This window comes from Chaetodon auriga, chromosome 7, assembly GCF_051107435.1.
Source record: "Chaetodon auriga isolate fChaAug3 chromosome 7, fChaAug3.hap1, whole genome shotgun sequence".
Lineage (NCBI taxonomy): Eukaryota > Metazoa > Chordata > Actinopteri > Chaetodontiformes > Chaetodontidae > Chaetodon > Chaetodon auriga.
The window spans coordinates 15150418-15171229 of NC_135080.1; the positions used below are offsets into that span (position 1 = coordinate 15150418).

At 42.8% G+C, this 20812-nt stretch overlaps 1 protein-coding gene across 1 annotated transcript; it reads left to right on the plus strand.

Moving 5' to 3' along the window:
• The first annotated feature begins 2511 nt into the window (after positions 1–2511).
• stard10 (StAR related lipid transfer domain containing 10) lies at positions 2512–16054 on the plus strand. Its single transcript, XM_076734575.1, has 6 exons — positions 2512–3309; positions 10518–10665; positions 10808–10911; positions 13587–13704; positions 14210–14262; positions 14953–16054. Exons 1-6 carry the CDS (start codon positions 3151–3153, stop codon positions 15157–15159), a joined length of 789 nt encoding a protein of 262 aa, XP_076590690.1. The 5' UTR covers positions 2512–3150; the 3' UTR covers positions 15160–16054.
• The last annotated feature ends 4758 nt before the right edge of the window (positions 16055–20812 follow it).

Genomic DNA, 20812 nt, shown 5'->3' on the forward strand with positions numbered 1-20812 from the left:
CTTGTCCTTAGAAAGTTAATCATGGACGCCAGATGGCGTTAAAGCCCAGTTGAATTTGGTAATTGTGGCTGCACAGTAGCCTATTACAGGCAAATGTCATCATGTTCATCAAATGTCATCTTCAGTTTCGGACATAATGTTGAGAATGGCTGGACAAAGTGATTAGCATCATTTAATAACAACATAATTCTCGGCTGAGATGCAGGGATGGTTCGGAAATCCAATGATTTTAATGACTGGCTTTTTCATTTACACATACCATTTGCATATGATGAGGTCACCACTAAAGATACAGTGTATTTCATCAAAAACAAACAAACAGAAACTCTCATTATTGAAATGCAATCCAAGCAGAACCATTCTGAAGAGACACAGTGGAGTAGAGCTGAGATGTGTGTATATTGTGTGCTGTCAGTAGGCTTCTGTGCCTCACCACCACACATGAATCATAAGAGCGCTGCCATCATAAATCCGCTGGCACCTTTACCAGCCTTCCCATTTAATGCATTCATTCTCACCAACAAACACAGCTTGAGTGACACCAACTTCATGATATGCTTAGGCCCCTTTGTAAGATCTTTGTGAACAACAACAATGAGATTATGTGGCGGCTGATGTTTGTGTCCTTGTCCTTTTTCATTGCAGACATTTTGACATAGCAGGAAAATCACAAGTGGCACTAATACATTACTTACAGCTCTGTTCTGGCAGTCTTTGCAAGGCAGCACAATCATGTTATTGACTGCACCTGTACGTCAAAGTGTCTGCTGTGAAAAAGTTCTATTCAGCTTGAGTTTCACTCAACATTTTCCTCCTGGGCATGTGTGACCCAGCTGTATTGCCCCCCCTGTTTGGAAACCACAGACTGAACGATTGTCATTTGGGATATTTGGGTTTGATTTTTGGTTTAAAAGACAGTTTCAATGACCCAAAAGCAGTGTCGCTCCTGTTCAAAGCAATGAGTAAAGTCCACATTTGCAGGTGGGATCACACCTAAAGGCCTATCTTTGTTTTATATATTTACACAAATACTTATGTGATCCTAAGTAGGAAAATATAAGGTGCAGCTTATTTGGGCCTCCAGACGTCGTGAGTACACCCACAAATCAAATTGAGTGAAGGAGGCCAACAATGGGCTTACACACTCGAGATGAAAGGAGGAAGAGCGATGGCACAGAAAATGACACGACACACTGAGTAGAAAATAGATGGAGACAGGGAAGCAGAGTGAGGAGATATAAGATACATGGTGACACCTGGAGTAATATTGCATTACAGGTAATTTATTGGACGTTTATTGTTGTCAACAGCAGTGACTTTAACCCTTGTTATAACTGACAACTTTAGCAATAAACAAGTCATAAGGAAGTATGAAAGAAAGACGTGTGAAGAGAAATACTTTCCACGTCAGCGAACAGGAGCCAGGCGCGCGCCCGCTGCTCCAGGAACTACTTTACAAAAAGGTGCGCGTGTATGGTGTGATAGCGCGGGTTGCGTTCAAATACTGTCGGGGATATGAAAACGATCTATAACCATAGTAACAGTACAGGAGTTGCTGCATGTTTAAGATGCGGGAAAAAATAGCTTGAAACAGAGTTTAAAGTGGCCATGAAGACAACCTGTTCCACAGTTGCTGTGTTTTTCACTTCTTAATTTGACACTACACAACTCTTGTGACAGGAGAGAAAACACAGGCTGAACTCTTCCACAGCTTACCTGCAGTTCCTGAATCATTTTGTTCCCATTAACGAAATAGGTTCAGCAAACTTAGCATGAGCTAAAAGCTTACATAAATTAGACCAAATATTTTAATGTTAACAACCTACACAACAGATATAGTTATCCAGTTAACTTTAAGTTTTATCCACACTCTGGTTTCACATAAATTAATGTGAATACAAAAGTTAATATCTGTACTTGGTGTGTAAAAATGCATCAAATCTTAAGTCTATAAAAAGATGCTAGATGCCATCTGTTTCTGATTAACATCACTTGGTGAAAGTTATCTGTTCGCTATCTCAGAAGTAGACAACCCTGGGGAGGTGCTTCTAAAAACGTTGCTGCATACTAGTAACTCCACTGAATACCTTTAAAAATACTCATAATGAATGAGTCAAAACAGCTAGGACCTCGAACAATGTGAAGCACTTTATCTTGGTAAGTAAAAGAGCCAAGACCGCATTAAAACCAGTTTCTACCCTGGTTTAAAATGCAGGTTGCATTGCATCCTTCCAATATAGGCTATTTCGAACTTTAAATTAAGCTAAAATTAACTACAGCACATAAAGTGGATACATATTGTATTATTAATGACAAATTTTCATTCAGCTGTAACTTTGCACTACGAGCAGGATGACGGACACTAGTTAAACGGACAAAATGTCTGTTGGAAGATCTTTACGAGGCGCACTGGAAGGCAGCACAGGGAGGTGTTTCCACTGTACCCGTCGCTGCATCGCCTGCCTGGTTTCTCCTCCTCCTCTCCCCCTCCACCTCCTCCTCTTCCTCTTATTTCTCATCGCCTCTGCTCTACCACCTGCCACAGCGGCGACGCAGCGATGGAGAGCTGCTTCTCACTAATGTAAGCTCACGGAAGAAGACCACAATCGAGAAAGAGAAAGGGAGGAAGACGGATAAAGGGGTGGGAGACACAGGGAGAGAAAGAAACGCAGAGCGGCGAGCGGAAACACAAACATATGGTTTGTCTGAAGAGCGGCTGTTTCTGAGGACCGGGCTGAAACTTATTCAACCACCAAGAGGCACGTTTGGTTCATCCATCTCATTTTTTTTTTTTGGACACTTCTTTGCGTTATTCCCGCGTGCTCTCACCTGTGCGCGACTGCGTGTCACACCTCCGCTTGATTAGTTTGTGCGGGTTGGATTGCGGCTGTTGTACCATCCCGTTGAACGCGCGCGCACGGACACGCACGCGGATCATCACAAGACGCGGCGCAGCCTACAAAAGCTTCTTGCAAGCAGGGAATTGAATTAGACAAGTTATCCTCACAGAAGAGGCTCACGGCTTCCCTTCATTCACCCCACTGCTCAACGTGCGTCCTCCGGGCCCACTAGGAGTCTTCAAGACCCCCCACCCCCCCTCCCCCTGCACCCGACACCCACCTCCCCCTTCTCTCTCCCCAGTAACAAGCCATGTCTGGACAGACTGTGACCATCCCGGACGACCGGGCGTTTGCCAGCTTCAAGGCGGAGTGTCTGTGCGAGGAGGGCTGGATAATGAACTACAGCAAGCGGGGCATCACAGTGTGGAGCCAGGGTCTGGAGGAGGGGAAGTCCGTCCACAAAATTAAGGTGAGCCACGCTTTACCCCATCGAATATGTCAAAATACAACAAAGTATGCATTTGATCACTTTCTATGGAGTGCCAGAGCCTTAACAAACCCTCACAGGTATAATAAAAAGTGGAAACCCTGCTCTGCTGTACAGTCAGGGAAGCGCTTTATCTAAATTCCCGTATGATTGAAACTGCTGACATGCTTTAACCACTGCTCTGTGCTGCATGGGAGTTGCAGAGGCTTCTCCAGCCCGCTAACAGCTTGTTATGTGGCAGAGAAAATGCACTGTAATTGGAAGTATATAGATGACACGGCATATGTTGTGCTCTGTAAGCATGCAAACCAATGGGTTTAAAAAGAATAGACCCACCATGGTGGCAACAGTGCAGCCGTAAAGCCTGCAGTGGATAACTGTTAGTGAACGCATCCTGTGTTGGAGGCACTCTTCATAAATGGGCACAGTGGTCGGGTTGTGAATTAATGCACAGTAAAAGAAATCCCCTGAACTAAAGAGAAGTGAGAGCAAGAGTCAGCCTCAGGAGGCAGGTTTAATTCTCCAGAGACACCATATTCTTCTGCCAGTGAAACTATTTTCAAGTCTCTACCCAGAGGATATGAGGTAGAGTGGCGTGTAATGTGTCAGCTCGCTCTGTTGACTTCTGTGGAGTTTGCATTCGTTTAACACATCCAGGGAAGCGAGCAAAAGAATGCAATGAGACAACAGGGCAGTAGGCCTGAAAGGCTTAGTCAATTAGCCGAGTCAATAGGCAGAAATTGAATCGATGAGTGCAGTTATGAATTGAAGTCTTTTATTCAGTGGTTACAGCTTTTTGAAATGTGAGGATTTGCTGCTTTTCTCTGTTTCGTATTATTCTGAATTGAATATTTATGAGTTTTGTGCAGGTTTAAGACATTATAATATGTTCCGATAACTTGTTATGGTCATTTGTGGTTATTTCTGGGTATTGACTGGATGATTAACCAGCCATAGATCTGCATTAGTGTACAGTCTGACATGAAGAACACAAGGTGCAGTAGGTGGAAATGTCATATTGTAGTTCCTGATCGTTGTTCAGATAAGGTAATGGTGTGACAGACACGTGAAAGCACTTCATCAGTAAACTTAGTTATCTAGTCAAATAGCCGTCATGGCAGTTGGCCTCAGGTGTTAGACGTTTGTCTTTGGAGTCGGTGAGGATTTGTCGTGGCGACAGCGATGCCACTTCCAGCCACAGAGGAACTGCAGCGTCCCATCTTGCACATTATGTTTGACCACAGTCATTAATAATGCTTTGTTACTGTTCTGGGACAGAGAGCCAGAGGATACACAAATTCAGACTCTGCTTTCACAGCACATTTATGGCAAAAACGTAGTTATCTCTTGAATAGGAATAGATCATTATGGAAGTAGTTTGAATTTGCACACGTTTAGATACAAAGTGAAACTTTTTCAGTTAGAAAGTTAAGAAGATCATTAAGATAATTGTTTTTTGGAAGAAAATTCAGTGCTGTAAGCTGTAATATAGAATACCTAGAAATAAGTGCCTACCTACAGTACGTTCAAACATATAGGCCTTACATACATACTTGAATAAATGCTGAATGACTTTCATCTAAACAATGTGGACAGTGTGACTCTAACCACAGTTTTGATTAAATCTAGCAGCAATTGGGACCTATAACCCCTGGAGATTGTTCAAATTGATCAAGAAATTATAAAAAAGTTATTATTATATCACCGTTATACTTGCAGTTCACTTTGCCGGCACACACTACAGCCTCCTCTTAGCCTGTAACTTGACTGACTGGCAATTTAGTGCTGAACTGGCTCAAAAGTCACCACTTTCACTGCAAGAGAGATTTGGCTCCACCGCTGATGACCAATTTGGGAGGGTTGCTTCCACATTTTCAACCTTTACAGTGCTCTGCTCTGACCTGACAGCTAATTACTGTCACTTACTCTGGAATACATTTTCCTCCCATATAAAGAGATAGAAATTAAACACAGTCTGTGTAAATGTTTGTGTGTGTGTGCTTTCCTGATGGTGTATCCGGGTCTGAGGAGCGTGAGCGAGCTACCAGGTGTTTGCTTTGTTAAATAAAGTGGTGTGTGTGTGTGTGTGTGTGTGTGTGTGTGTGTGTGTGTGTGCGCGCGCACGCTTGCGTGTGTGTGCATGCATGTGTGTGTGTGCGTACACGGGTGTGTGTTTGTGTGCATAAGGGCAGCCAGAACCGCAGAGGGCTTTTCCCAGCCCCCTCTATCTTCTATCTTTGCACCTGTGAGGCCATTTCTGTGTGTGTGTGTGTGTGTGTGTGTGTGTGTGTGCTTGTGTGTGTGTGTGTGTGTGTGTGTGTGTGTGTGTGCTTGTGTATGTGTGTAGTGAACAGGCCAATCAGGATTGGGTAATTCAGCGTCATTTGCCTGTGTGATTCCTCAGGGTATGTCCTGTTTGTGCTGAAGGAGAGGTGTATCACGTCTGCATCAGCAGGGATAAAAGTGCGCGTGTGCGTGCGTGTATGTGCGCGAGCGTGTGTGTGTGTGTGTGTGTGTGTGTCATGCTTGTTCGTACAGGACAGGTGCGCTTCGTCACAACAGCTCTGCAAACAAAAGTAGAAAATGCACACACACACACACACACACACACAAACGTTTGGAGTTAGGGAGGGGTTTCTACCTACAACTGGCACTTTATCTTTGTGTAAATATGACAGTTAGAGGAGCTTGATGTTGCATGGTCACTCTCATCTGCCCCTCGTTTCATCCAAACTGTGACGTGACACAAGTTTGTTTATCTGAAGTCAACACAAAATGATTACTTTAGTTGGAATTCTGTGTAAATATGATAGTCGAGGTGTGTCGTGCTCATAGGTGTGTGTATGTTTGTGTGTATGAGGGTAGGGGAACTCAGCGATGCCACAGATACAGCCCATCTATTTATAGCTGAAAATAAAAGCATGCATCTTTGCTGATGCATGTGGAATGATTAATGCGAGTGTTGAGACATAACGCTGTCTTCCCGCTTCACTTTCCCCTCTTTACTGTAACATTAATGGCAGTCAAGAGAAAGTGATACGTCCAGACCAGAGAGTGAGAGAGGGAACAGACTGGCAATCATCATTATCATTAGCGGCCTAATCATCACCAGCCTCATTATCATCCTAATCATTGCTACCACCATATTCATCAACAATGACTTTTGCATCACGGTAGAATCACAGCTGTAATCACACCAACCATCGTCATCATCGTCATCATCATCATCATCATCATCATCATCATCATCATCATATAGTTTGACAGCACATGACTCCTCGTACCACGACAATGCACGATGTGTGGGTGTGTGTTAGTGTGTAGGTGGTTTTGTTTACTTTAATAGTTTGACAGTTTGTCAGACGGCTGCCCGCCCGTGCACCCACCCACACACACACACACACACACACGCAGACACACACACACACACACACACACACACACATATATATATACACTGGGGACTTCTGGGCTTGCCTTCTCCCCTGCTGACACACAGGGAAATCCAGCTCTGAATCACACACACACACCCCCCTATGTCTCTCTCTCTTTTTTTTTTTTTTTTCCAAATAATTGTCTTCCACAATCATGTATCAGCGCCCAGAGGAGCAGATGATCAGAGCTGACAGGTTGGAGGGAAGGAAGACAGTGGCAGGGAGAGAACAAGTGTGGGTGCGACAGGGAATAAGGGAGATCTGGGTGGAGTGAGTTTGATGTTTCAGAGTGGACAGCGAGCACGCCGTGAACCTGGACCAGACACACACACACACACACACACACACCTTTTGTTTGTGTACCGACTCATGCACCTTTTTGTCTCCCTCTGTCTCTGGTTTACCTTCCTGAACTCTCTTTCACCCGCCTCCCTCTATCTCCTTCTCCTTGCTTCATCTGTTGACTTCACCGAATTAGAGCGTAATAGAATTACGCACACGTGTGCTTCGCTGGCTTTATGTCTTCATTCTGCACTGGACGTCTGTGGCTCCCTGCAGTTCTCTTCTTTCTCCTTTTCATTTGGTTTTCCTTCTTCCTCCTACTCCTGTTACAGTTTGCCTGTGGATACAACACATCCATTATTCTCTCTGGTCTTTACTGACCCACGCAGCCTCAGCCAATCTGTCTGCACGCACACACGCTTTCACACAGACACACACGCAGATATCAAATATGAGACCTTAGTAATACTGATGTCATTTTTTGCTTATGGTTGCCTTCTGTAGATATAACACGTTTAACATCCACAAACACGGCTTTGGCACAGTTAACGTTTACTTTATTTTGAAAATCCCATCATACTTTAAACAGTACGATGTTGTAGTTCCAGTTTGGAGATTTTACATTGAAGAGTCTGGAACGAACCAGCAATCTCCTTCACTCCCATCATGCATTGGGAGTGTATGGCTGTCAACCTGCAGCCATACACTCATTCTGTACCTCACAAACATTCTCTTATTATAATAACAGAACATTTGTAAAGGTTTTAACTACTGTCTCTAATTGACCGGCATTGCGTTGGTTCAGGCAGAGCAGTATCAGATGACTCTCAACTACTAATCACATTTAAGCAGTCAATTAGCTCGTCTCCAGCCCTCCTCGTGTTCATGTTTCTTATTCTTGGTGCTCGGTACTCTCGGCCTTTATTTAATTAAAAGTAGGTCTCCCACAATGTAAAGATACTATTATACAAGAAAAAGAAAGAAGTATTCTAGAAGTATTAACAGCAAAATACACATAGAAGTACTCTACTTTATGGGGTATTCCACATATTCACGTAGTTGGTCAAGATCCAGCTATATTTAGTGGCTTCATACACTCAGTGACCGTTTTATTAGGTGCACCTGTTCAGTCTAATATAACTGAATACAACAGCTCAGACCTCAGTTGTAAAACATAGAATTCAGTCAGCACCTGGGTCAACAAGAAGTAAACATTATAGATATCATAAAAAGATTTAATGGCTGAGCTGTATTGGATTGCACAGGTGTACCTAACAAAGGCAATGAGTATATACTATTTGATCATTTATAGACTCATAGATTCACAGATACATAAAGATGCATAGAATGGAAATACTCAAAGTACAAGAAAAAGGCAAAATTGTACTTAAGTTGTAGTAAATGTACTTAGTTCTTTTCCACCAGTTCTTGTTAATGACATTGTGTTTGCAGTGGCACCTGATTCCTGATTTGTTGCTGCAAGTGTTACTTTAAAAACGATGTGACACGCAGACACTGTATATAGCCTCACATGGTTTTTATTTGGCCTGTGTGACTTGGTGCCCTGAGCCTCATGCAGATGTTCTGGTGTGAATGGCCGGCTCTCTGCATCCATTCTACATTGCCTTGTTCTCAGCAAGGGTCCTGTGTTTGAGGGATGTCATTTCAATTTACCGTTTTCCATTTTCTTTGTTTCGCAGTGTGGCTGCTTGTGAGGCCCTGTGAGATTTAGGCTATGTCTAAGGGCTATTTGAATAAATTGATTTAAACAGCAGTGGTGCAGCAACAAGTGAGCATAGCTCTCACATTCACTGCACACAGGGGCAGCTTTGTACATGTCCACTTTGGATTCAGAGGTTGTAAAATAACATTTCTTGAGCAAGTGGGTTGAAAACCAAAATGGGACATTGAGAGTTATAATGACATCTGGTCCCAGGACAATTAACTTTGCTTAATTAGCCTGAAAAAGTTTTCTGAAATGGTGACTATTTGTGAGTTAAACATCCTCACTTTCACCTTCCCTCTTACCTTCCTTTTTTTCCTGCCGCTGTTTGTCATTTCAAAAGACATAAAGACATAAAGAAATTGTGTTTCATATCCTTTTTTTTTTTTTTTTTTTTTTTTTTACCGAAATGAGTGTTTGGTAGTGAAATTCATAAAGTTGCTAGTTGCTAGTTTTTTTGGTTTTTTTTTCAGTAGCTGCTGTTATTACAGCCTTTGAGGAGGACTCCCATTGAAACAGCTGTACTGCCAAATGTGCAGTGAAGTTGGTGATCATTTTCTTAAATGAAGGCCTCGGGGGAACAAGGGAAAGAAGATGGTGCAGATTGAGCTTTAAACCCTCTCGACTCATTTGTGGGAGTTGAAACCATCTGGGACAGACAACCCCCCTCTGTCCATTTCCTTCTCATTTACTCTTCTTGTCTTGCTCTTTCTCTGCATTTGTCTTGGCCTCTCGCTTGCTTTGAGTGTCTCTCTGTGTCTCCTCCATTGCGCTGGCCTTCTTTGTTGTTGTTATTATGAACACTAAATCCTCCTGACAATTGTAACTGTAGTAACAGTTGTACTCCAGGGCTGCCTCTCTTTACATGGGGTGTACATACAATGCCATCTACTCTAAAAGCAGACAAAGGTTGGAGTCCCTATGGTTTATTAATAAGCTGTGGCACATCTACACCAAACCTGTTCCAAATCAACAAGTATGGATGTAGAAACAATTTATTTCTCTTAGGTTTATCACTGTAACTTATCTCACGGTTGCTTTAAGTAGATTTGAGATTTCGAAATGCTGTTTTTAGGATTAAACAAGTTGATCTCGTTTCTAGTTTTTAAAACACTACATGTCCCCCTGCTGCCCCGTCACTCTCAGACCGTTTGACAGACTGTGTGTCTGTGTGTGTCCTGCACTGATCGTGTTGTTTTCCATTTATCAGCTAAGGTCTAGTAATGAGTCATCTGTGGTCAGTGGCCTGTCTCTTCATTCTCTTCTAATTTTCTCTTTCTCTGTATCTCTCTCTCTCTCTCTCTCTCACACACACACACACACACACAGAGTCTGCTCTGACACTGACACTCTCTGACCATCTGATGTCTAATCTTTTACTCATCAGTTACCATATTTGCGTGTGTTCGTGCATGTGTGTGTGTGTGTGTTTCTTTCAAACGGATGTTCAGGATCCCTCAACGCGCATTTACACACGTCCTCTTAATTTATATGTTCTTGTTGCGCATCAGATGCACGTTTCATTTTGTGCTCGTCTTTGATTGACGTGAACAGCGACAAACTCTGCAGCTCTCCTCGACAATGGACCCTTTCTTTACTATGAACTTATGGGATGCAGCTTCATTAAATTCTATTTAATTTAATTCATTTAATTATGTATTTAAATCTCGTTTACTCTATGACCCAGTTGTGTTAGCTATGTGTATGGTTTCTTTGTTGCCTAAAAATGAACCATGTCCTGTCTTTCTCAGTGTCAGATGGTGTGTAAGGACGTGTCAGCGGAGACCATGTACGACGTCCTCCACGACATTGAATACAGAAGGAAATGGGACACAAACGTCATCGAGACCTTCGATATCGGGAAACTTACCGTCAATGCGGATGTTGGCTACTACTCATGTATGTTGCACACTCTCGTGTAAACATGTTTACAAAAAGCGTCCTCATTCATCTGTCACTAATATGATGATGTGAAGGGAAGCAGAGACACACATGAAGTGCTGAATGTTTCGTTCACCGGATTTTTCTTGTTCGCTTACAGGGAGGTGTCCGAATCCTCTTCGGAACCGCGATGTCATCACGCTTCGCTCCTGGCTGCCAATAGGGAAAGATTACATCATCATGAACTACTCTGTCAAACATGCCGTAAGTATTCACACACACACACACACACAGACACACACAGGGCTTACACATGCTCAGCTGGGGCCCTGCTCATTCACCCCTCTATAACTCTGTGCATATGTGTTCAAAGGTGCATTGTGTAACAACCCATACTGAATTGAGTCCACACTGGGTGAGCGGACGTGAAAGTTCAGCAGGCTTAATGGCACCGTGCTGTGTGAAAAGAAACCTTAAATATTTGCTGAAAGCCGGTTCTGTGTGTGTGTGTGCCATTTAAACGTCCACGGCATGCAGGAAGTAAAGAGAGTTTGGCTCCTTTCCAGAGCGAGAGCGCTCCCTTACCTCGTGCCTTTGATGCTTTTACCTGGCAGAACGATAGATGTACTGTGTTCACTGCTGGTGTAAGTACAGGATGGTTCATTTGATTTGGTTGAATACACTGTTTTTATTTCAGCTTCCAGCCGTGCTTTTTAGCAATGCCAAAGGCCAATGAAACAGACTGATTAGAGACCGTGTGAATGACTTTCAGTTTGGAATCAGGCCCGAATCTTCAGCCTTTACTTTGGCTGTATTTCTGTGTTTCTTGTCCAAGTATTTCTTGAGAAAGCATGCATTCGTCACCTCTTTTGAGGGCTGCAACGACTGGTTATGTTCATTATTGAGTAATCTGGTGATTATTTTTGCAATGAGTTGATTATTTGATTCATAAACTGTCAGAAAACAGTGAAAAATGCCTTTCACAATGTCCAAAGCAGCTTAAAACCAAAGAATTTTCAGTTTACTGTCACACCAGAAAAAAGAAAAGCAGCAAATCCGAAGCCAAGTAAGCATTTCAGCTGTATCTCTTTCATGTCTTGTTTTCTTTCCCTTCTTTGTCTTGCCTTCATCTCCTCTCTGTCTCTTTCCCCCTTTGTCTTTTCCTTCTCTGTTTCGTACTCTTGGTTTCGCTCACTAATATAATGTTTACAAAAGGATAAGAGCTCTCATGTGACTGTTAGCTGTTGACTTCCGCCTCCCCTTCCGCATTCCTTCATCAATAAGTGGTTTGGAACATAATAGACAGTATGTGTGCATGTGTTTGTGTTCCGTGTGTGCATGCGTGCGTGGCTGTGTGTGTGTGTGATTGAAGGTCACTCTTGATAGTCAGTGGAATTTGAGAGCTTGACTTGTGGAGTGCAGCTTAAGGGGATACTTAAAGAGTGCTGAATTCATGCGTCCACCACCAGAAGTCAGTCCTCTTGCACTGCATTTGGCACCACATTCATCTGTCCCTTACCCTTGATGAATAACAGCTGCTTTTTCAGTCATAATCAGCAACCAGCCACTATCTTGCAGTAACTGTGGGGCTACAGCTAACTACCATCAGTTCATCTGTTCAGTACTCGATTGAGTACTAGACTGATTTACAGGCATTCATGGTCCCCAGAGGTTGATGCTTCCTGACTTTACTCATACCTCAACTTTTCTTCTGGTCAAATTTTTAGTTTGTTCAGCGGTTTGATTTATGACCAAATACCTGCAGGGCGAATGACATTCCCATCAGCCTCAGCTCTGCTTTGTGTTTAGTACTAAATTAGCTGACGTTAGCGTGCTATCACAGTAAACTAAGATGATGATGAACATGGTAAACATTATTCCAGCTCAACATCGGCATGTGAGCATGCTTACATGCTGTGCCTAAGTCTCACAGAGCTGCTAGCATTGCTGTAGTCTGTGTGTGTCTTGTTGATTCATTTTTGATCATATAAAATGTGAAAAATAACATATGACCTTGGCAAGTCACCAGAGCCCAAAGTTGGTGATTTATGTACTTGTTTTGTCTGACCGATAGCCATAAAAGGCACAAAGCTAAGTAAATTTTCTCTTAATAGACTAATTGAATGATCATCAGTTACCCAGGTCATATGATAAGAAGTTTCCTGGTTTGGCGGATGTGTTAAGACTGTAGAGAGACACCACACTGTTGACTAAAGCTGTCCTGCAGCCTCCACATTTGCTCAGAGCATTATAATGTTGTCTCTGGGTGCCCAGAAAGCTCTCATTGTACTGCACAAAACAGCAGAATTTCCAGCAATGTCAGGAGGAGAGAGGTGCAGAAACAAAACACGTGAGTCAGATAGTGTAGAAAAGATAAAGCAGTAATCTGATTCTCCCCTGATAAAGGTTTCTTAGCTGACTGCTCAAGTGCTCTGCACTGCGCCTGTCCTAGTTAGCGCAGGCTAACCAGTTCTGTATCATCATCATGAATAATAATCTTTAGATATATAGTAAGGAGCCAAGAGTGGAATAGTGGGCTGGAGCTGGCCTTTACTGCTGTGTTATTCACAGGCACTGTGAATTCACTGGACTGGATTTGCATCAGAAAGATTACTGGCAGCAGAAAATCAGACTGACTGGCAGCAGAAAAACACAACACAGAAAAACACCCCAGTGCGTACTCTGCACATCTTATGTGACCATTTGATAGATGTTCACGAAGAGATGAAGACAACATCATTTATCTTCAGCAGTGTTTTCTGAATATTGCTGCGTGTATTCTTGCATTGATTGATGAGTGATTGTTTTAATTGGAGTGCATACAAGTCATTTACAGAATAAACTAATTCAATCTGGAGCAACAAAACATGAAGGAAGATTTCCAACGATAATCTGTGTGTGTGCATGCATCCGTGCCTGCGTGTGTGTCATCTCTACAGAAATACCCACCTAAAAAGGACATGGTGCGAGCTGTGTCTCTTCAGACTGGCTACATGGTCCAGTGCCAGGGACCCAACCACTGTATCCTCACTTACATGGCCCAGGTAGACCCACGAGGTAACTAACAACACTCTCTCTCTCTCTCTCTCTCTCTCTCTCTCTCTCTCTGTCTCTCACCCAGGTACTTAATGCATGCTCAAACTTGTAATGAATGATTCATTGCCCTGCCTTTATGTCAAAACGAGTCTCCATAGTAACCATATGAAGGACAGAGTCTATTTCCTCTCGCCTCTCTCTCGCTCTGTCCCTTTCCCTGTTCTTGCTCCCTTCTCTCTTTTGTGCCCTTTTCTTCTCTCCATTAATCTTTCCCCTCCGATTCTCCCATTAATTCACTTTACTGTTAATTGTGTAAATCTTTCATCTGGTTGTAATGAGTAGCAAGTTAGAAAGCTTCACGTTGTTCCTGGATCACATGACATTTAATTCAGCGAATGTTAAAGCCCACTTCTGTCCTTTCCCCCTCCTCCTCTTCCTCTTTTACCGCTGTTCTCTCTCGCGTTCATTGTCTGCCATCCTCACACTTTTCTCCATCTTCTTCTGTTCCCTCTGTCTCTCTTCGCAGGCTCATTACCCAAGTGGGTCGTCAACAGGTCTTCCCACCTCTTTGCTCCTCGCGTAAGTCATGTGCAGATTAACGCAGATTCTGTGAGTGTGTTGTGTGTTTGTCGACGTGTTAATCCACAGGTGCTGTGTGTATTGAGGTTACACCCAGCACAGTGGTTGCCAGGATGAGGAACATCCAGCCCTTATATTCATGTTAATTTGTAATCTCTCCTTCACATTCCAGACACTGTTGCAAAGACACTGTTTACTGTATTTATCTGTCAGAGGGTGTGTGCGGACTTGTTGAAATAGGGCAAAGAGTCTCTGGAGAGCACCCTGGGATGGAGGAATCCCTTGATAATAGTCAGAAAAAAGCCCAGCGAAATGCACAAATCCCACTGAAAATAACCATGCTCATGACGTCAATACAGTCAATACATGAAGATTTTTCTGTCTGGATTTTTTAAATGTTATTTTTTTATCCGTGATCATTTGTAAATCAAAATATAGTATATAGATACATACAGATACAGCATTAGCATTTGATTTAACCTTTTATGTCACTGAATGAGGATTTTTTTGAAGTGTACACACTTGGATCCAGTTTCTCTTGCACTTTTGCTACAATAAGATCTGTGTGAAGGAACCTGATGATTTGGCTCAGACACAGGATGACCTCGTATCTAACAGAAGCTGTTGATGATCAGTACAGATCTACAGAGGCATAAACGGGCGTGTTCTCTCTCTGTTTTTTCCCTTTAGGCAATGAAGAAGATCAACAAAGCCTGTTTGAAGTATTCAGAGTGGAAGCAGAGGCACAACCCCGGCTTCAAGCCCTGGCTGTACCCCGAACAGACTACATTACCCAGCATCCCGCTCTCTGAGCTCAGCATCCAGCATGCTGAGAGCCTGGAGAATATTGATGAGAGCTCCCTGGCTGAGACCCAAGAGAGAGAAGACAGCGACTAATGCACACGCATACACACGCAGTCATGCATTCATACACACACAAACAGTAATGCAGGTTTACATGGATGCCTGATACACATCCATAATGACACACATGTGTATGTGATTGAATATGTAAATGTGTGTGTGTATATGTGCACACACATATTTACATACATGGCGTACATGCAGCTGCATAAGCAGGCATGCTAACAGGCCCGTGTGTGTAAGCATTCATGCACACAGACAAACTCATACTTCACCAACTTCATCTCATACTTACATACATAATGTATGAACACATACATATACAAACATGCAACACAGATGCACTCACAGATACGCACCCACCCACTCACTACGTGTTTTTACAAGTCTGTAAACTAATATTCTGTAAATGTGATTTTTTTTTGTTTTTTTCAAGGGATATCAAAGTTTTCTAATCGGGACCTATACAGATTATCATAGCAAAATATATTTTCAGTAAGAAATACTGTTTAAGTGTTTACTGACTAACCTGACGGTGCAGGAAAGTGGGAAAGCACATCAGTACAGCCCCTAATACTCATGTATACAGTAAGCACATACCTGTTTATACATATGGACACATTCCACTCATTTATACCACATTTATACACTCAGACATGCATATACACTCAGTTTGTCACTGTCACACATTATGTCTCTCCATCACATTTTGTAAGGTCATGATAAATATGCAGGTGTGCAGAAGGCAGCTGGAACCCCCAAAACCAACCTGCAACCCTCACACACACACACACTCAAAAAAACCCACAAACACACATACAGATTTTACACTCACATGTACTGTCTCGCTCCTCTGTTTGAGAGATGTATGAATGTATGTAGAGTTTAAAAATTAAATACAGACTCCTACAAAGGTTTTCAAATTTCACCGGTGATCTGAGTCATTTTTTTTTTTCCTGTGTGTGAGTGTTTTACATGTGTCAATGCCTTTGCTCGGCTTGACGTCTGATGCTGCCTGCAGGTTTGTATGGGTGCGCTGATGCTAAAATAGGTTTAAAGAATCGTTGACCTGATTAACTGGGTGATCAGTCCTTCACCCATTCAGCGACACACACAAAACTATTGATTTAAAACCATGATTAGAACATTGAAACACACCATGACATGCAACCTATTGATAAGCTGTTGTGTGTATGCATGCATATTTGTTTGATTGTGTGCACCCATGAACTCGCATGTGTGCAGGGTATGTGTGCGCAGTGGCCTAGATCAGAATTAGGAATCCCCCAATCTGTTGGCATGGCAACTCTGAGATCGACTCAGCACGAAGTGAGACATACAGTAGAGAGAGGAGAGCTCGTGTGTCACAATGGAAGTGAATTACTGCAGGGTGTCCGCCCCTTGTTCCCTATGTAACATTAGACTAAAGAGGACATACGCTGTAAATGCACCAGCAACAGTTTCTGTCTGCCTATGGTGGGCTAATTGGACGGATTGACAGGTGTCTTGCTTGCTCACACTCACACACGCAGTATCATGGTTTAAAGTGTGGCTAAACACCACTTTAAACATATTGGATACACAAAAGCTGAGAAAATGATCTGAAAGTCCACGAAGCTGTCCGTCTGTGAGTGCCTCAGGAAGAGGAATATAGCATTGTGCTCTACATGTAACGTCATGCCTTGAAATGTTTTTATTTTCATCCACTCTGGCTGTTCCCTTTTTACAACATGTGCCACTACATATGCACCGGCTAATGAAATATGAATGATGAAGGAAAGAATATGCTGCGAGATGCAAAAAGGTGTATACTGTGCTCTGTCCTTTTCCTGTCCTACAGCCCTCTGCCCTGATAGATAACCATCTATCCATCCTCAGAGTCTTAATGAGGCGGCTTGCTCAGCCATTGTCATCATGTGACATCATGTGTGTGTGTCAGAGAAAACTGCTGCTTGTGCATGAGTGTGTAAACTGTGTGTATCCCAGTAGACGTCCCTGTATTGTCTTCCACCCGCCTCCACAGCAGGAGGAGACATATACGCAGCATGACGGCCGGCATCCCTCTGTGTGTGTGTTTCTGCATATGTGTCACACTGCCACCCCCACAGCAACCCGGCCCACCAGAGCTGAGATCCTGGTGATGACTCATCACCACCCCACCTCCTCCTCCTCCTCTCCCTCCATCTTTTGTGTTCTCCCCCTACTCTTTATGCCCCTTTCTCGCCTGCTCCTCATCCTTTCCTCAATTTCTCTGCGTCCCTGCACCGTTTCTTTTCTTCTTCCTCCTCTTACCATCTCTTCATCCTCTCATCCATCCTTTCATCCACCTCTGATCCAGGCCTCTCTTCTCCTTTGATCCCCTTCTTCAGTTCTTTCCTCTCCTCCTATTTCTCTATTCATCTCTGCCCTTTCTATGCACCATTTGTCTTTGCTTCTCCCCATTTTCCCTTAATTTAAACCAGTGGTCCCCAACTACCGGGCCGCGGACCATTTGGTACCGGGCCACATGGAAAGAATAAATAATTTTATTAACGATCACACGCTGAACGATGTTTTATTTTGAAAAACCGGATTCTCTTTTAATAACATCCGTCTGCTCCTCTTGACGCACTTCACACATACCTGTTTTAGACGGCAACCAAAACAAAGTTAAAGTAGACTGGACATAAGGAAGACGCTTCGGCTGTCATGGTCCCCCATCACCCCTAGGTGGGACCAACTCGTTGCAGAAAAACAAGCTCAGGGTTCCCTCTGATTCTGCGTTATTGGTGAGTGCTATTTTATGCACTTTGTGTTTATTATTATGCGCATTTTATTTCCGCGTAATCTCCGCGGTTAGATTCCGCGCTCTCCTCCTTTTATTCCCTCTACAGTCTTCAGCTTTCCTTTCCTTTCTTTTTTCACCTCCCTCTCATTCGTCCCCAACTTTTACTCCTTGACATGGCCATGAGAGAACACAACATGTTGAATCACAGATGCAAAGGCCAAAATTGTGAGGCATATTTTCCCTTCAGTGACAAAGTAGATGGCAAATGTGACCGTTTTATTCATGTGAATTCAGGAGGGAGATATATGAAGATCATAAATGTTTTATGTTTCCTCCTACGTCATGATGTACCATGCAGATGTGGTTTCCAATTTGGTCCAGCTTATGACTTTCATTTCATGCCAGCCTCCCTCTCTCACTTGCTTTCATCTCGCTGACTCTTCACTGTGGCTGAAATGCAATCAAAGGCTCCCTCTAATAATTTAAGGTCTATTTAGATGCAACATTCTCTTTCAACTGTAAGTGCTCCTTTCCCTTTATTACTTGCTTTTTTAACTTGATGCATTTTGAAATTCTCTCTCTGCCTCCGAGGCTTAGTATCTTCATGGTGAGTGGTTGCCCTCTTCTGGCTCCTATGGGAGCTTACAACTAACAAATCAGCCGCCCGTGTGAGTCAGTACTGATCTGAATGCCACATCACCGCCAGCTTATTTCTGTTCATGGTCACAGTGCTGGTCAGATCATTTCCAAGATTAAACCTGTTCAGACCACCTGGCGGGAGCGAATTACACCGGCTTCCACATGCTTTACCAACTCAACTGGACTTGCTTGAGGTTCTAGAGGATGTTTTGCCTTTCATTCAAGAGGCTTCTTCATCTCTGACTGAATGGTGGGGTGTCCCAGGCATTTATCCATTTGCAGCACCGTTGACCCACTCAGCCATCATGTGAGACATGTGTTAGAGTCACATGAGTCATGGTGTGAATGGGAAACTGTCATGTCATGGGAAACTAACGTCAACACAGCACTACACTCTGTTATAGGGCTAGCAAAGCTGGTAACTTGACTAAATTTGACATAAGACACTAATGTTATAATGTTGGCAAGCAACTATATAGGGTTAGATATTGGGTATCAAAGACAACCTGATAATAAATGCTCCATTAAGAATAGTACTTTTCACAGATGCATACAGTTGCATACAGATGTGGCCAGCAGTCCATGGTACCCCCAAAGCAACAGAGAGGCTTACTAGGCAGCAACCCTAACCCTAACCCTAACTGCTAAAACCTGCTCAAAAAGGCCACAGATCCATATCTTTCTTAGATGGACTATTGTGTCATCCACTCCAGTTCTCCACCTCATTCCAGCTCAACTGCTGCTAGCAGTTGCTAGCAGCATGCTAGCGTTCTTCTACTGCACCAACCGTCTCATCCCTACTGAACCTGTCACTCTCAAACAGTACAGCTGGCATTTCAAAGGAAGAGGAGAGCAGCGCAGATTAAATACACTTCAACGGCTCCCATCTGGAGAACAAGGATGGGTGGTGAATGCTAAAGTAACGGGGACCAATAACACAGCGTCACATTCAGACTTGGTGAATGCCCCTAATGGAATAACTTGCAGGAACCACCATCACTGTATCTGAAACTGAAAACCAGTGGCACTGAAAGAAATAAAATAAAATGAAAAGACAGCGTGAGGAAACAATGATTGAAAAAAAAAAAAAAAAAAAAAAAATCAGAAGATTGTCATTGAAAAACACAACAAAATCCCCCAAAAATCTAAATAAAATGAAATCACTTTTAATGTTTGTGTTTTATTTTTCAGTGGAACATGTTTCAACTTTTTCCCAGCGTTTCAATGGCAGCGTGTCCTTTCTCAATGCCAAAGGTTATTTTCAATGGCATACTTTACAGTCACTATTCTACCCCCATACAAACACAGCAGTGGCTTCCAAAACAAACAACACCCAGACCAAGTCCAGATTGTACTGCAGTCAGAACCAGATCTGGCAGAGCAGTAATGAAATGACGAAAACACTGACAGAGGACTTTTGTAAGTCTGGAAAAACAGTGAACAGCACCATGTTCACAAAGGGCAAGCCAGAAGGTAAAAGGGAGAAGCCCCCCCCTTCAACTGAGCTCTGCGGTTTGCAACAAAACTGCTGATCCTTGAAAGTCACTTTTTGGTCTTCATTTTCCTCCATCATAGTCTGGCTGAGTGCATTTTATGCAAATATCCACATCCTCTTCTGCCCGCTCAGCAGACGGTCTTACACAGATCTGGTGGAACCACTGATTGCGGGTGCTAGACCTAGTTTACCTGAAAAGCAGAAAGACGGGGAAAAAAAATGTTTTTAAAGGGCATTTTCCTTGTACCATTATCATTTTGAATATTATAAATTTGAACAAAAAAGAACACAAATCAGTTATAACTGCAGATATACACATCATATATACTCATAGTCAATAGTGAGTTAATTATGATATTTTCATTTTTTGTATTATTATCTTCTGTGACAGCCCTTTAATATTTTGTAATAGAGGGACTCACAAGCTGTAATAAGTAGATTCTTTAATATAGCCTTTTGTGAGCTGTAATTCTTGGTAGAGCTAAGAAAATGGGATAATATCTAGTTCCAGGGGATTTGCGTGAAAACGGATTGGGCTGTCCAGTCTTTTTCAGTGGTCACATGACGGTCGTACGGAAGTTTTTGCAATTTAGCTGAATCAAGTTAGCCATAACTAGCAAGAGAAACACCGGAAATATATTGTCGCTACCCTTAAAATAAAACGCTACATAACAGAATCTCAATGTATTATCATGTATATTCTGAAAGGTGAAGCCGGAAATGGCATACGTCTGTTACTGCAGCTTAACACTGAATGCCTGAGAGTTGTTACCGCTACTGCTTTT